This window comes from Ranitomeya imitator, chromosome 1 (genome assembly GCF_032444005.1).
Source record: "Ranitomeya imitator isolate aRanImi1 chromosome 1, aRanImi1.pri, whole genome shotgun sequence".
NCBI classification, from domain to species: domain Eukaryota; kingdom Metazoa; phylum Chordata; class Amphibia; order Anura; family Dendrobatidae; genus Ranitomeya; species Ranitomeya imitator.
Genome location: NC_091282.1, coordinates 104923557 through 104941916, shown reverse-complemented (window position 1 = coordinate 104941916; position 18360 = coordinate 104923557). Strand labels below are relative to the sequence as shown.

Here is an 18360-nt window from a genome sequence, read left to right as displayed (position 1 = left end):
AGGAAAAGTATAATATAAACATATCCTCCACTTTTGCATTTATCACCCACTCCTGGTTTTAGGGGTTAAGAACCAAGAAGATTTTTTTTTAGAAGAGATATAAATTGCAAATTTGCTTTTTTTTTCACCAACACTTTGCTTCTTTATTTTTGTAGAAACTTCACACTCTCCATTTATGTCCTTCCACTTCTCCGGTTAAGGAATTGTCTCAAAATGTCAGTCTCATTTCAGGGTTGATTGCTGAAGATGCGTCGGGCTGTAAATATTGTTTTATATGGTACCCGTTGGTGTAATATATGGCGGTTCTAAGTTGTCCATAGCTCGGATGTTTTTTTTCTGCCTGTGTAAGGGTGATCCCGAGCAGGTGATTTCATTCTACAACATCAGTGTGCCGACATAGAACGTTTGCACAGGGGTTGTCGTCAGTGAATCCACATACATGGTAATCTAATCTGTTATTTGGCCAGGAGAAAACCTTCGTAGATGGATGCGGGGTGAATGTATTCTTATGTTTCATGCATAACTAAGGGCAGGATTGTAAACCACTTCTGCCCTTCAAGCAGACGATAATGATTTAGGATTCCGCCCATAATCCTTTCTTTTGCTATTACACAGACATGGTGCTGTCTTCTTGAGGAAAAGAAGAACTGTAAACTGAACTGCTCTGAATTGTGTAACGTTTTACAGCTCAGCATCTCAGATTCTTTATATAAAGGAAAATTAGGTCATGCTTTTAATGCGCTTTTCCATTCACGTCATGATTTAAAGGGCGCACATGAAAGTCCATGAAGCAAACACTTTCCTAATGACTGTTAAATATGCCATAAAGGTATTTATTTTGAGGTTTTTCTTTTTTCTTAATTTCTAATGTTTTTCACCTGTTGTTGACTTTCATGTTGAACTTTGACAACATTTTTGTAAAAATAGCCTTTATGTTAAGGATCTTATTATACATGAGGCTTTCGTGACATCAATTATCCGGGGACAATGGCACCTGTCGAGGGAAAGAAAATGAACAGTTCTTGGATTTGCTGTGTTGGAAGCAGAATGAATGAGCAAGTGTAAGTGAGGCTCTATGCTAGAAAGATGTCAGGAGACTCAGGACACATAGAGATTGCAGCTTGCATTAACTGAGCAATACTTGGCACCAGGATGCACCTCACAATACCTTACAGGATTTGAAGGATCTCCAACCCACATTACCCTTCCCCATACTAGTCCCACCTCACTAAGACATTGGGTAGATTGACCTCATTTACCCACTCTTATACTGTGGGATTAACACAATCTTGTTATATAAGGGGAAGCTTAGGAATAGTATTTCTTAATATGTTCGTGAAGGTGGTACAGTTGGTTTACCTTCAGGGCTCAAATTACAAAAAAATCTATGAATCAAATTATTTAATAATTGCCAGATTAGCTGAATATTTTATTAGCTTGCTGGTTAATAAAATGGAATAGGAATATAAATAAGAATTTCACCTTTTACTTCTCACTGCTGAGTTGTCTAGACTTGTGTACTGGAAAAGAGCAAGATCCTCAAACTTTCTGGATTATTAGATGCAAGTGAACTGTAAGACAGCATGATATTGTGATAATGATATGGCTAAAGTACAATCGTATGTAGAGCACTCCAGCTCTTGACTTGTGGAGCTTTAATCATGGTGCACCCTTCATCGTAGGTAATTCTAGACAGACCACAGTACAAGAGCAGAAATATTTGAAGAGGTCAGCACTCAAAGTTTGTTGCAAAAAGAGCTATTAGTCCAACATGTGACATTTTGGTTCAAGCATGAGTGAGAAAGGCCTAAGTTATAGCTGAAATATTGGCTTTTGAGCTAATACACCTGCAAGAACATTAGAGGGCTGCCTCCTTGTTCCAGTGATGGTAGTAAGTTATGATGAGGCAAGTTCCTCCAACAGAAAACAATAAAACAACCCATTGGCTAGGAGAATAGAAATGTAAACTTTTATAGGATCAAGCATGAAACAAACCTTGATGCAACTAGTTTCCTTTAGTCTCATTTTTATACATGATCTAAGTGGAGATCTAAGTGGAGATCTAAGTGGAGATCTAAGTGGAGATCTAAGTGGAGATCTGATGGACTTTGGTAAAGCATGGAGATCAACCTTCGAAAAGGGATTATCTCACAGGACTTTTAGAGCAGCTGGTCTTCTCACATCCACTTCTTTGCTTGATTCAGATGTGAGCACACTTACCTTTTTTAAATTTTGCGACATTCTACCACTGACGAGCTACAATTTATTTGACAAACACTAAGCACTTAGAGAGTGGAAGAAAAACTCAAAATCGTGTTGTTGTTTTTTTTTTTTTTTTCAAATGTGGGGATTGGGTAGACACAACTATGGATTTGTCAAGCCAAGATCTAAGGTAAGGATGGACACATCTGTAAGTGACATTAAATGTGGGCTTCTGAAATTAGTAATTTGCATCTACCTTCTCAGTAGTTCAGTGGCTCTTGTTCTCGTAAGATAAGCTTATTTTAATAGCTCGATTTTTTTATATTAATCTATCCAGAACGTTTACATGAGGGACATACTTTGTCTAGAGGTTGTGGTCACACATGCTGTCTTCTGAAAGCACACTGATTGATTCACAGTGTCTGGCATACTGGAGAATGAGGTGATATGAGGTAAAACAGATGTCCAAAAAAGGAGAGATCAGGTCACAATAGGGCGAAGAATTTGCTAGTGAGGAGGAACAATTAATCAGTGAATTAAATTAGAGTTCATGTCATCAAGCCTGGAGTCTGGTATCTTCTAAATCTAACCGAGATTGCTTGATTGAATTAGAAAAAAAATTGTATGGACCAGAATCATGTCTGATCATTGATTGCTGGTGGTGGAAGGGATTAATCAAACGACTAATTTTACGTGATGACCCATAAGAATAAATATTTAACCCAAATCTATCTGGAGATTTCAACGATTTTCATTTGAGTCTTTATAGTTCATTCCCTCAAGTTTATACGTGAGAGACAGCATCCAAAGGCTTTAAAAATGTATAGGGTTTTTATGATGCTGAAAAGACCTTTTCAAAATAAATTATGCATATTGTCTGTTCAGAGAGGAAGAGGACTAGAACTGTAGTGCCACTTACAGGAAGTAGCAATCCTAAAAGTCAATATCGATCCTCTAACGAGCCTTGTCACATGACTTAGGATCAAAGCCAAAACCAAAATCTCAATTTGCAGACAAACTGTGTTTCGGGGTACTTTCCCTCTTCAGTGCAAAGTGTGAGATCTGGTTTAGCTATGAGAGAGGCTGTCTGACCAGGATCCAAGGGGTAACATTTCTCCTTGCTGAGAGTGACATGTCAAATCTGACATTCCAAGATGAGGAAACTTTTAAGCCTAGCAATGATCCTCTGGGAAATATGCAAATTAATTATAAAAGCTGCAGCTAAGTAGAAATAAGTTAAAGGCATTTGACCCTCAGACACGTGTCAACTCATTCAGTTGCATACAAAATGTAAAGTAATGTTGTGGCAAAATTGTATTTCAAAGTAGAACAAGTTAAAATGTATGGTGTTGATAGGAGATGAGGATTGTCTTCACAAGGGTAAATATAAAGGTGGCTCAAATAGTAGTTAAACTAGAAGAAGAGGGGACGGGAAGAAAAACATTAGACTCGAACAAAGACGACCCAGGAAAACATACTCAGAAGGGAGGTAAGAACATTTCTAAAACAATCCACAGTGAGGAGATTGGAACAAAACAAAATCCTCTAAACTGCATGCTCGCAAACGCCAGAAGCCTGACAAACAAGATGGAAGAACTAGAAGCAGAAATATCTACAGGTAACTTTGACATAGTGGGAATAACCGAGACATGGTTAGATGAAAGCTATGACTGGGCAGTTAACTTACAGGGTTACAGTCTGTTTAGAAAGGATCGTAAAAATCGGAGAGGAGGAGGGGTTTGTCTCTATGTAAAGTCTTGTCTAAAGTCCACTTTAAGGGAGGATATTAGCGAAGGGAATGAGGATGTCGAGTCCATATGGGTTGAAATTCATGGAGGGAAAAATGGTAACAAAATTCTCATTGGGGTCTGTTACAAACCCCCAAATATAACAGAAAGCATGGAAAGTCTACTTCTAAAGCAGATAGATGAAGCTGCAACCCATAATGAGGTCCTGGTTATGGGGGACTTTAACTACCCGGATATTAACTGGGAAACAGAAACCTGTGAAACCCATAAAGGCAACAGGTTTCTGCTAATAACCAAGAAAAATTATCTTTCACAATTGGTGCAGAATCCAACCAGAGGAGCAGCACTTTTAGACCTAATACTATCTAATAGACCTGACAGAATAACAAATCTGCAGGTGGTTGGGCATTTAGGAAATAGCGACCACAATATTGTGCAGTTTCACCTGTCTTTCACTAGGGGGACTTGTCAGGGAGTCACAAAAACATTGAACTTTAGGAAGGCAAAGTTTGAACAGCTTAGAGATGCCCTTAATCTGGTAGACTGGGACAATATCCTCAGAAATGAGAATACAGATAATAAATGGGAAATGTTTAAGAACATCCTAAATAGGCAGTGTAAGCGGTTTATACCTTGTGGGAATAAAAGGACTAGAAATAGGAAAAACCCAATGTGGCTAAACAAAGAAGTAAGACAGGCAATTAACAGTAAAAAGAAAGCATTTGCACTACTAAAGCAGGATGGCACCATTGAAGCTCTAAAAAACTATAGGGAGAAAAATACTTTATCTAAAAAACTAATTAAAGCTGCCAAAAAGGAAACAGAGAAGCACATTGCTAAGGAGAGTAAAACTAATCCCAAACTGTTCTTCAACTATATCAATAGTAAAAGAATAAAAACTGAAAATGTAGGCCCCTTAAAAAATAGTGAGGAAAGAATGGTTGTAGATGACGAGGAAAAAGCTAACATATTAAACACCTTCTTCTCCACGGTATTCACGGTGGAAAATGAAATGCTAGGTGAAATCCCAAGAAACAATGAAAACCCTATATTAAGGGTCACCAATCTAACCCAAGAAGAGGTGCGAAACCGGCTAAATAAGATTAAAATAGATAAATCTCCGGGTCCGGATGGCATACACCCACGAGTACTAAGAGAACTAAGTAATGTAATAGATAAACCATTATTTCTTATTTTTAGTGACTCTATAGCGACAGGGTCTGTTCCGCAGGACTGGCGCATAGCAAATGTGGTGCCAATATTCAAAAAGGGCTCTAAAAGTGAACCTGGAAATTATAGGCCAGTAAGTCTAACCTCTATTGTTGGTAAAATATTTGAAGGGTTTCTGAGGGATGTTATTCTGGATTATCTCAATGAGAATAACTGTTTAACTCCATATCAGCATGGGTTTATGAGAAATCGCTCCTGTCAAACCAATCTAATCAGTTTTTATGAAGAGGTAAGCTATAGACTGGACCACGGTGAGTCATTGGACGTGGTATATCTCGATTTTTCCAAAGCGTTTGATACCGTGCCGCACAAGAGGTTGGTACACAAAATGAGAATGCTTGGTCTGGGGGAAAATGTGTGTAAATGGGTTAGTAACTGGCTTAGTGATAGAAAGCAGAGGGTGGTTATAAATGGTATAGTCTCTAACTGGGTCGCTGTGACCAGTGGGGTACCGCAGGGGTCAGTATTGGGACCTGTTCTCTTCAACATATTCATTAATGATCTGGTAGAAGGTTTACACAGTAAAATATCGATATTTGCAGATGATACAAAACTATGTAAAGCAGTTAATACAAGAGAAGATAGTATTCTGCTACAGATGGATCTGGATAAGTTGGAAACTTGGGCTGAAAGGTGGCAGATGAGGTTTAACAATGATAAATGTAAGGTTATACACATGGGAAGAGGGAATCAATATCACCATTACACACTGAACGGGAAACCACTGGGTAAATCTGACAGGGAGAAGGACTTGGGGATCCTAGTTAATGATAAACTTACCTGGAGCAGCCAGTGCCAGGCAGCAGCTGCCAAGGCAAACAGGATCATGGGGTGCATTAAAAGAGGTCTGGATACACATGATGAGAGCATTATACTGCCTCTGTACAAATCCCTAGTTAGACCGCACATGGAGTACTGTGTCCAGTTTTGGGCACCGGTGCTCAGGAAGGATATAATGGAACTAGAGAGAGTACAAAGGAGGGCAACAAAATTAATAAAGGGGATGGGAGAACTACAATACCCAGATAGATTAGCGAAATTAGGATTATTTAGTCTAGAAAAAAGACGACTGAGGGGCGATCTAATAACCATGTATAAGTATATAAGGGGACAATACAAATATCTCGCTGAGGATCTGTTTATACCAAGGAAGGTGACGGGCACAAGGGGGCATTCTTTGCGTCTGGAGGAGAGAAGGTTTTTCCACCAACATAGAAGAGGATTCTTTACTGTTAGGGCAGTGAGAATCTGGAATTGCTTGCCTGAGGAGGTGGTGATGGCGAACTCAGTCGAGGGGTTCAAGAGAGGCCTGGATGTCTTCCTGGAGCAGAACAATATTGTATCATACAATTATTAGGTTCTGTAGAAGGACGTAGATCTGGGGATTTATTATGATGGAATATAGGCTGAACTGGATGGACAAATGTCTTTTTTCGGCCTTACTAACTATGTTACTATGTTACTATGTTACTATGTATGGTAATAGAGGGGAGCTTTTCATTTTCGAGTGACGAATGTGGACATTTTGGAAACAATACAATAAAAACAAATGGTTAGAGTGGCAGTAGCTAGTATGTGATACTATGGTTCATGCTTGTTATTAATGTCACTCTGGGTCCCCTTTTTTGTATGACTGGAGGATATTATAGGATTTATTGTATCTTCAGTCAATTCCTTGTCCATTTTGATTTCCAGTCTAGTCATTGTGGCTCATAATGAAAAAATTATTTGAGCATTTCTGTGCTTTTTCACACTTCCAGAATATCTATTTTACCCTTCGTAATCATGTAGTTCTTCAAATTCTTTGCATTCCTGGCAAAATATCTTAGCTTGCAAAAGCTAAAGTTATTGTAATATGTCTGCTCACATATTATAACTCTGAGATGGGAAGACTGCAGTTTTATTATATATTATCCTTCCATTTACTGTTTTTTTCCTGGTTACGATTCAGACAATTTTTTTCCCTTCATCATGACAGGACTGCACATGAGATGGCATCCGCCCCCCAGGAACAAGAAACCTGCAGCAAAGATAAAAGAAGGGGGCGGCACCTCTCTCCTCTGTTTTGGTTTCCTGTTCCTGCAAGTGGATGCTTGTGGTCCGCGGTGTGGGGGCAGCTGGGTGTGGTGGCGAGCATCCATCATCTCGGCCTCCTGGGGGCTGCCATGTGCGCACATCATCATATCGGCGGCCGCTCCTGTCAGGAGGCTGGGCCGGGAAGGGGCGTGTCCGTCACGACTCTGGTGCATGGGACAGCTTCTGGTCGTACAGGAAGTGACGTGTAAACGCTGGGGGAGACTGTGCTGGACACTTCTGGGAGGGAGTTGCTCCAGAGGCGCGCACACCGCTCCTACCAAATAAAGTAAAGATGGATGTGGCAGCAGCTTCTCATGGAAGCACGGCGGAACCCGGAACGGAATCGTGTATACCGGATGAAGAAGTGAACCCACAGGCTACCGGGGTACCCAGGGTCTTGGATGGGTGAGTGCCTTTGTAAGGCAAAACATGTGAGTAATGACACCTCTGTATCATGTTTAAGAGAATTAACCCCTTCTGATGACTCAGACCTGTACTCCTTGGACGAGGAATATGGCCACCCTTATTATTTATCCGAAGATATTGGAAAATTACTCAAGCTTGTTTGGGCTACAATGGGGGTGGAAACACTTGGGAGCAAAGAACAATTCAGGATTCCTTGTTTAGTAACCTGGAGGGGAAGAAACGCAGAGTTTTTCCCTTTCATGATGATATCCTAAATTTGACTAAAAGGGAGTGGAAAAAGACAAACCAAAAGATGTCCATCCCGCAGTCACTGAAACACAAACACCCATTTGACGAGGATGTCAATGAGAAATGGGAAAAGGCTCCTAGACTGGATGCTGCTATCGCTATTACCTCTGAAGTGGTAGCCCTACCATTTGAGGACATGGGTGCCTTAAAAGATCCCCTTGACAAAAAAGTGGATGCCTTTCTAAAGTCAGCTTGGGAAGCATCGGCATGGTCATTTAAACCTGGGGTAGCCGCCACTTGTACAGCTGGTGCTATGGTCAACTGGTTAGAGGAATTAAGTGAGCAGATAAAAAAACAAATGCCCAAGAGAGAGGCTACTGAAAGCAATACCCTCCTTGCAAGGAGCGGCAGGGTTCCTAGCGAATGCCGCAGTTGACTCCGTCCGATGTGCCGCAAAGCACTGTGGTTAAAAAAACTGGACCGCAGACTTTCAATCGTAAGTTAAACTCTGTGCAGTTCCTTGTGAGATACAGTACCTCTTTGGGAAAGCATTGGATGAAATCCTAGAAAAGGCGTCAGACAACAAACTATTTCCGCCACCCCCCTTCTCTAGACGTCGTTGGGATAACCCTCGCTTGTCCTTTCGAGGGTCCGGGAATAGAGGGGGCTGAGGCTGATCAGACGACAGATCCATGCAGGGCAGACCCTGGAGATAGAGCAAAAATAGAGTTCCTCTTCAGTAAGCCTCCCCCTAAATCAGATCCTAAACACCAATGACGCCAGAATTTTGGTGGGGAGAAGACTTCTATTTTTTTGTCCACCAGTGGGCAACATTACCAGCCTCACAGTGGATAACCAACCTGTTATCCGAAGGCATGCAGCTAAATTTCCTCAGCCCCCCCACCGCAACGGATGATAGTAACTCATGTAGCCAACAAAAATCAAGCCACACTAGAGAGGTTCATCTCCTCATACAAAAGAAAGTACTGATAAAAGTGCCACACCAAGAAATAATGAAAGGATTCTACTGCACCTTTTTCCTCATGCCAAAGTCAGATGGCTCACTGAGGACAATATTCAATTTAAATGCAATGAATCGCTATATCCGGGTGGAGAGTTTCAAAATGGAAACTCTAAAGTCAGCAGTAAGACTACTCGATCCAGGCTGCTACATGGCAGTAATAGATCTCACAGATGCTTACTACAATGTACCAATTTCTGTGGAACATCAGCAGTACCTAAGATTTGTAGTGAAGATTGCACAAGTCCCCACTCTTTTCCAACACAAATGTCTCCACTTCGGGGTGTCAATAGCCCTGCGTACATTCACAAAAATAATTTCCAAAGTGCATCCTTTGTGAGAAGAGAAAATAAGGTACTGGTACCTTATTTGGACGACTTTCTCGTTGTGGCAGACAACAAGGAAAATTGTGCAAGGACTGTTGCGAGAGTGCTGGAGATACTATCCAGGCTGAGCTGGATACTAAATTTAAAAAAATCAAGGTTAGTTCCAGCTCAGGTACAGGATTCAATTGAATTCAGCCAGACAAGAGTGTGTCTTCCCAGAAAGGAAAATTCGGACCATTCAGCAAAAAATAAAACAGGTGCAACCCGGTCAGCCCATCTCGATAGGAGGGGCGATGTCACTGTTAGGTATCCTAACAGCAACAATCCCAGCGGTCCAGTGGGCGCAAGTCCATACGCAAGAGTTACAATAGTAGATTCTATCTGAGCAGGCAAAGCCACCGTACAGCTTGAATCGGAAGATTCTTCTATGACCACGAGTGCAGGACTAGTTAATGTGGTGGCTAAGCACCAAAAACTTAAACGCTGTACCTTGGTCGGTGCGGAACCCAGTGGTGCTGACTACGGATGCAAGTCCATTGGGTTGGGGAGCACACTTGGCAGGTCGAATCCTACAGGACCAATGGGAACCCTCAATGAGGGCAGCATCCTCCAACCTAAAAGAGTTTACAGCAGTGAGGCGGGCAGTTCTTTAGAGGAAGTCCAAGGAAAACATGTGGCAGTATTATCCGACAACAGCACGACTGAAGCTTACATAAATTGGCAAGGGGGCACAAGGTCAGCATCCATGATGGCAGAAGCCTAAGAGCTGTTCATATGGACAGAAAACAACCTATTGTCCCTGTCCGGTACACACTTGAAAGGGACGGAAAATCTTGTAGCAGATTTCCTAAGCCGTCATGTTTTACATCAGGGAGAATGGTCCCTGAATCAGGAAATATTTAGAAAAATCTGTGCCATTTGGGGCACGCCAGAAGTGGATCTGTTTACCACAAAAAAATTGGAAGGTAAACAAGTTCTACTCCCTAAATCCAAGAGAACACCCAGAGGGAGTAGATGCACTTCTATACCGCCAGAAGTTTCATCTGGAGTATGCGTTCCCCCAATTCCATTAATCACAATAGTCCTGAAAAAAATTTGAGAAGACAAGACACATGTAATCCTTGTTGCACCCTTTTGGCCAAAAAGGGCATGGTTCATATGGCTCAGACGCATGTCTATCTCGGACCCATGGATCCTCCCAGATATCCCCAATCTCTTGAACTAGGGTCCAGTAGAACATCCTCAGGTGCACAGACTGAATCTCACTGCCTGGAACTTGAGAGGGGACTTCTATTAGCAAAGGGTTCTCGGACCCTTTAGTAACCACTCTGCTCGCTAGCAGGAAAAAGGTTACGTCGAACAAGTACCCAAAAATTTGGGTAAGATTCCTGGAATTTTCAGGATGGCAGTTTTCCGAAACAAGCCAAGAAATTCCGGAATTTCTCCAAAAAGGGCTAGAAAAAGGATTATCTACCAGCACCCTAAAAGTGCAAGTCTCTGCACGGAGTGCGTTATTTGACCAAAAACTTGCTGATCACCATTGGGTCTAAAGGTTCATTCGAGCCTCCTTTACAGCCAGACCCTCAAAATCACTACCCAAGGTAGTTCTCTGGGATCTAAATCTAGTTTTAAATGCCCTAACTTCTCCTTTTGAGCCTCTTCTATTTCAATAATGGAATTGACACTGAAGACAGTTCTCCTGGTTGCCCTGACTTCAGCTCGACGTACCTGTGAGCTGCAAGCTATATCAGTAAATTCCCCCATATTCTACCTTTAGAGTAATTATAAAGACTGACCCGGCCTTCCTTCCCACGGTCAATTCAAAATTTCACAGGTACCAGGAAATAATTTTGCCCTCATTTTGTGCCAACCCAAAATCCCAGGGAGAGCAAACCTTCCATTGTCTAGATGTCAGACATTGCCTGCTCCAATATGTAGAAGCCTCAAAATCTTGGCGAAAGTCATCAGCCCTTTTTGACGCCTTTCAGGGGACAAACTGTAAAAAAGGCCTCAAAATCGACCATTGCACTGTGGCAGCATACGGTCATTTCACTTTCATATTCCTCTTCTGGACAAGTTCCCCCACTGTGGACAAGTTCCCCCACTGGGTGTAACAGCTCACTCTACAAGGGCCATAGTCACAACCTGGGCGGAAAGGGTAAATGCTTCTGTGGAACAGATTTGCAGAGCAGTGGTATGGTCTTCACCCTCCATTTTCTTCCGTCATTATAGGCTAGATCTAGGACTGTCAAAGCTTGCTTTTGGGGAAAAAAGTGTTATCTGCTGTTGTCCCACCCTAGGAGTCTTTTCTATTTCTTCCTCTCATGTACGGTGCTGTCATGGTGAAGGGAAAAAAATAATTACTTACCGGTAATTTGATTTTCCAGAGCCATGACAGCACCACATTAATTCCCGCCCTATCTTGGTGATGGTTGTGTGATGTACAAAAAAAAACAAGGGAAAATGGATAAGAGTGACGGTATGAATGTAATATACATATGTAAACTAATAAGGCTGTTATCTTGCATACTCTGAAACAAACTGAGGAGAGAGGTGCTGCCCCCTTCTTTTATCTCTGCTGCAAGTTCCTGGGGGCGGATGCCATCTCTCATATACGGTGCTGTCATGGCTCTGAAAAATCAAATTACTGCTAAGTAATTATCATTTTTCTGAACAAATAGTTGTCGATATTCTTCACAATGTTCTTCAATATATAGCGATGTATGGTCTTATAATGAGAAATGTCTATCTTATTATATCTGTGAAACACCATGAGCAGTAACTACATGATGAATTGAGAGTGTATACCAATTGACACCAGGAACAGAGGTACATTGCATTTTGTGCAGGAGCAGTATATGTTGTTCTCGTTTGCCAACTGCAAGTTTGATGTCAATGAGGCCTCATTCACATGTCAATTTCTCTCGTAGAAGTGCTACCCGTGTTTTTCTCAATAGCACTCGTACCTATGAAATTCGATGGCATAGTTCATGTCTGATTTTTTTTTTCTTCCTTAGACCAAGTGGTCTGTACAAAAGCTCCAAGACTTGTCCGATACTGATCCAAATGTTGGATCAAGCTCCAAATGCAAGTCTATGGATCTGTGAAAAATTTGGACAGTTCTCGGATACTGTCATGGATTGTTCGACAGGAGAAGCTTGAGAAACCTCTATCAGTTTGTTTTTTTTTAAATCTGAGAAAAACTGATTAAGCTAAACTCTGATGGTAAAAACTGACACTGGCCAAACTCTGGTGACACAATCAAACCACTGATGACACTTGGACCATTTGTTTGTGTATGAGAAAAATCACTGATGTCTGAATGAGCCCTAAGGTTTTAAAACATGGATAAGAATACAATTTAATATTGGTGAATCCAGTAAAAAATTTGTTTTCACATTTGTAGCCTATGGGGGCTATTCTACTGTCTGCCTATGCAGTGACATACATCTATGGTAGATGTAGGATATCCTCACGATGTATACCTCCAAGAGACAAGAAATGTGAAAAGACTGTAAGAAATAATGAGCACTAATCACCTATTCAACAGTTGCCCCTCTTGACTGCAGGACCCCTGTGCACCTGTACAAATCTTCACACTCTTTCTCTTTGATCAAACTCATATTATACTATTCTGAAATACTTTCTTTTTACAGGTAAATAACGCCATCCTTCCTATATGGGTAAGAGACCATAGCACTCAGGACATACCAACTAGGGGTGCAGAGGTTGCAGCTGCACAATTTCTTTAGAGTAACCAGATGTGAAGGGTCCGTCTATTCCATATGAGGAGACTGATAGTGGTCCTGGTAGAGCTTTTGCATTGGGGCTCAGGAGTCTCAAAATACCCATCTGTAGCCTACAATTAACCCATCTGTTGGGACTTTGGGGGTTGTTTGAGCATTGATGGTTTCTAATGACTTTGGTCTCTTGCTATTTCTGAGAAAAATTCTGCTTTTATGCAAGATTATGGTTTTACATTTTTTTTTGTTTGTTGTTGCTGGATGACTGATGAGAAGCAGATTACAAAGTGCAGTATAATTAGACTGGAAAGTCCATAAAAACTAGATGATCTTAGAATGATTGTACATGGCCAGATTGACTTGTTTTTTTGTAATCACTGGGGTCTATCCTTCAGAGGAGCGTTAAAGGTGAACACATAATGCAAAAGAAACGCTTCTCTGTTATAACTGATTTCTTCTAAAAACTGCACCGTGCCTGTTCAGGGGTTGTGTCTTATTGCAATTCAACTCCATGGAAGTAAAAGGACCTTAATCGCATTACTACACACTACCTGTTGAGACGTGGTGCTGTTTTTTTGCGAAAAGCTTTTTTTTTTAATTTTATTTAGGACAACAGTTTTTGGACGAACGTTACCAAGGATTTCCTTTTGTAATGTGTCCTAGATTGCTCCAAAATATCTCCTTCAAAGGGGTTCTTAGTCATACGATATTGGCTCTAGCCGAGCATGTGATGTGAATGAGGGTCTTTCATTTCTCCCTTGTCACATAATGGAAGTGATGAGAAGGATTTGGGTTTTTGGAATTTCAATGCCACAGTTGGTTTTCAGGGAAAATAAGCTGTGACCAAAGGAGGTACCTGGCAGCGACTTTATCGTCTCAGCCCAAGTTAGTTGAACCTTCATGTGTATGGTTGGGTTGGGAGAGATAGCTGTCTGCTGAACAAACATTTGGCTAGTAGCTATCTAGTCTGTATGGCCAGGTTTAGACAGAGAGCAAATCGAGCCCATTTGAAGATCTCGACTCTACACTGCACGCAACTGAATTGTGATTTCAGCTCTGGAGTATAACACGGGCAGTAAATCATGTATTTAGATTTAGGTGTAGTTTGTTGTGAAAAAAAACAACTGTGCTGTAGTCGCCTTTCGAGATCTAGCTCTGAGTCTTCTGTGCTGCCCCTTCTTTTCCCCTGGTTTCTGCTGTTTGTCTGCAGGGCTGACGCAATGTCAACAGCAGCGCAGCCAATCACTGAGCTCAGCACATCATGCCGCCTACATCAGCAAGGCCGCTGAGCTCAGTGATTGGCTGCAGCACTATCAATGTGATGTCAGTGCTGCTGACAAACAGAGATCCGCGGAGGCTCAGCGAGTAGAGCGAGTAAAGCGCAGTTTGTTCTTACAATGAGTTGCGCATGGGAACAGACGTTTTTGGCAGCCTGAAAACATCTTTAATTCTATGTGAAAACTCTGAAAAGTCCACAGCATGTAGGTGAGATTTGTAAACGTTTCTTCACTTTCTTGCATCTTTAATCAAATCTTTCTTACTCATTTCCAAAAACAAAGTCATTCTGACCTGTGGTTGTGCCCTAATAGTACTCAACGTTGTTAGCTTTTATAACTCATTTTAAAAACTATAATATTTTGAGCAAAGTCTTGTCAGTTTTACATTTGTTCTTGGAACAGTTAGTTACTTATTACTGCAATCCTATTATTAATTCTGACTTTTCCCTGTTTACAGACTCCTTTGGGAAGACGCAGAGTTATATTTTATGGACATAACTTATAAAGTGTGCATAAAAGCATAATATATCATTGCTCGTATTAATGCCCCAATGTGCAACTGTTTAAGTAGAAGAAAGATTATTAGAGAAAACAATTATAGCCTGGCTTAAGTGTATGAAACGTTACATGCTCCTTGCGATCTCTGCTCTGCAGTTTGACGTGTAACAGGCCCCTTATAAAATGTTAAGGTCTGTGTCCGTTTTGCAATCACAGGTGGTGTTAAATCTTGTGCATTAAACTGTTTGGCTGAAGGATATAATTTTTACACTGAACGGGCCCCTGCTGTTATAGATGGAACTCGCTGCAACGCCGATTCCCTGGATATCTGCATCAACGGAGAATGCAAGGTGACTAGTTCTAATGATTAACGATCGTATGAAACTGCCTGATTAAATCTATCCACAATCTCCTCCCTTACGTCACACGATCTGTTAAATAGCTCCTGAAATCAAACAGCCTCCTAAGGGCTGATTCATCAAGACTGGCATAAGACAAGCTTGCGCTTTGCCAGTCTTGACAGAATACACGTAGGCCACTTTATGGATTCGGCTCCTTTTCTAAGCAATTTGCGCAACTTTCTGTTCTGCCAGAAATTCTACTTCAGTCAGGTGTAATCAGGTATAAAAAAAAGCAAGCACAATGATGAATTTTACAGTGAAGAGGGCGCATAGCCATGACACGCTCCACCTCTGCTCCTTCCCAGTTTTGTGGAGCAGATTCAAGCTGGTATGAAAACGCAAAAAGATGAAACCTTTGTGACTTTTCAAAGTTTTTATGACTCTTCTGTTTAGTGAAAGCTTAGATTAATCGGCCCCATGGTTTTGATTAAGAATGTGTGTATTTATTCTACGTGAGGGAGATGCCGGCCCAAACTTCTGTTGTTTAACAGTCTTACAAACACATAGGTTTACTTGTGACTCTACCAGTAGACCCAGTAGGCTCTCTGAAAAAGTGGAGAACCCACCAGACTCCTGGAAGAGTTGTCAAATCTCCCAGGTGCTCCCAGAAGGTAAAACACAATTTAATGCTTAAAAAGATTAGGATTAGTGATGAGCGAATGTGCTCTGATAAGGTGTTATCCAAATATGCTTGTATTCTAACCCAAGGATCTTCATTGTGCTCGAAAAATATGTTTGAGTCCCCGCGCCTCCATGTCTCGCGGCTGTTTGACATCGGCAACACATGCAGGGATTGCCTAACAAACGGGCAACTTCTGCATGAGTAGCGGCTGTCGAACAGCCACGAGACATGCAGACACCTTATCCGAGCATGTTCACCCATCACTAATTATGATATGGTCATGTTCAACATTCAGTCCTTCTTGTAGATACGGCTTATAGAGCAGGAGGACCTGAGAAGATTGATATATAATTTTGTTAGAAAATATTCAGTATAACTTCTGAGACCAGAATGAACAGGACTGGATTACACAGTTAAGTGGGCGTCCTATCAGAAGTTGTACCAACTGAGATAGCTGTCGATCAGTGAGGAGGACCACCCACTGGACTCCTAGACCCAGATTGAGCAGGAAATTAAATAAAAGAATACATAATTTACATAATTTTCTTCCCTGATCCTCTCCAGAATGTCATTCTGGATTTTAAATTCATTAATATTCTATCTACATCCGCTGTCTTCTGTAAGAAGATCCTTGCCCCAAAATACCACTTTCACTAGAATATTGAATAGTCAAGATTTCTCACCATAATTTAGACTTTGGTAAATTTTGAAGTGTGGATCATTGTAATATGCCATTTATTAATTTATATTTTTAATGTATGAATTCCCTTTATGTAGCATGTCGGCTGTGATAATATTTTGAGCTCTGATGCTAAAGAAGATAGGTGCCGTGTATGTGGTGGAGATGGAAGCACCTGTGAAGCAATAGAGGGATTCTTTAATGATTCATTACCTAGAGGAGGTGAGTATCTGTAAAGAGGGTATTATAGTGCATGTATTCAAAGCCTGGAAGGAATTTTTTTCCCCCATAAGAGACACAATTATTTCTAACTTTACCTGCACACAATTATTTCTAACTTTACGTGCATAGATTTACATTGAATGGTTTAATAAGTTGAACCAGGCAGACATATCTTTTATTTCTCGAATTGTAGCAAATTATAGCGAAATACATGGCATTTTCAGTTTAAGGTACTGTTCACATGGGGAATTTGGAGAATATATACCAAACAGAACTGATGCTAACTGATTCAAGTGGAAGCAGAGGAACCTCATTAATTATTTTGTGTCCATCTGGTTTATGCCTTATGTTTGTTTCTTTGAACAATACAAAATATTCTGCATGTTATCTTTTTTTTTTTCTCCTATTCTAAAATTGGACGTATAACGGAATGCAGAACAGACCTCATATTATTCATTTTGCCCGCTCTGCTTCCATTTACCTCAATTTAAAATGGATCCGTTTGGGGCATAAACCCCACAAATGGACATGTAAAACAGAGCAATTTTGCATACCGTAATTTCCTTGCAATGCCCACTGGCAGAGTGCTCTCTTGCTGGCTTGTCACTTATCAACAGTCAGCGAGGGAGCGCACTGTCACTGTGCATTAAAAAGAATATTTCACAGTGACAAGATCCTACTGAACATACATTGGAATTTACAACCAGCGCATGATCAGTAGAGCAGAGACTAGTCCAGCCCCTTAAAGATGCCACTGTAACCTCTTCAGGGTGGGGACAGAGGCTGCAGTAGAAACCACAGCCCCTGTCCTCTGAAGTCTCAATCGAGTACCCAGCATCCACTGGGATTCTCCAAAGAAGTGCCATCAAACAGGAAGTAGTAAAAAAATTAAATAAATAAAAGCAGGTAGAGAGGGAATGGTAGGGATTTTTATAAGGCTGCTCTCGGCCTTAAAGGGAAACTGTCAGGAAAACAAACTATTTACCTGCCGTCGCATAGGTAATCTATGGTAAATATAGTCTTTAAACATGTGCAGGGGTCTAATTGGAAATGTGGCATCAGGGTGAAAATGTTATATTCTTCATGCAGACCCTTGCTTCCAGTCATCGGGGCATCACCGGAGCTGTGAACTGTCAGTGCCGAGTACACAGTGAGCACACTGTTATTCCCCACACTGCTTACCTAACACCCTGTTCCACCACATATGTGTGCAGTGTGTTGCAGCAAAGACAAGAAGGATAGTGTTAGGTCTTAGCACTGTAGGTCCTTATTAGATTGACATGGCTTTGACTAAAAAGCAGGAAATGGGTTCACCTTGTGTCAGTCTGCTGGGAGTGTGCTGGATGTTGAGCAGAGTAGTGTGTTGAAGCTGGTGAGTGACCAGCCAAAATCTCAGCTGTAGCTGATGGAAAGACGAGGCCAGAGTCTCTCACTGAATGGAGATTGCACATGTCAGCTAGGAAAGCTGAGCAGTCTGTGTGTTGGAGCTGCAGCATAACATGTCAAAGCAACAGTCTGTTCAGTGTGAACTATGCATAGAGTTGCAGAACCCTTCTGTTTGGCGCTGTAAGCTACTGGAGCTCAGGCTGAAGGGGATACCAAGACTGGTAGAACTGAACCTCTTCTGTGTATAAAGTTTGCTCTGGGAGAAAGGACTGTAA

General features: G+C 41.2%; 1 protein-coding gene across 1 annotated transcript in view; it reads left to right on the top strand.

Annotated features, from left to right (window-relative positions):
- ADAMTS6 (ADAM metallopeptidase with thrombospondin type 1 motif 6) overlaps window positions 1–18360 on the top strand; it is a 400079-nt gene that overhangs the window by 316289 nt on the left and 65430 nt on the right. Inside the window, exons 16-17 of the mRNA XM_069749400.1 lie at window positions 14992–15125; window positions 16576–16699. Of these exons, the coding sequence (XP_069605501.1) occupies window positions 14992–15125; window positions 16576–16699 (258 nt within the window). The remainder of the gene's footprint in view (window positions 1–14991; window positions 15126–16575; window positions 16700–18360) is intronic.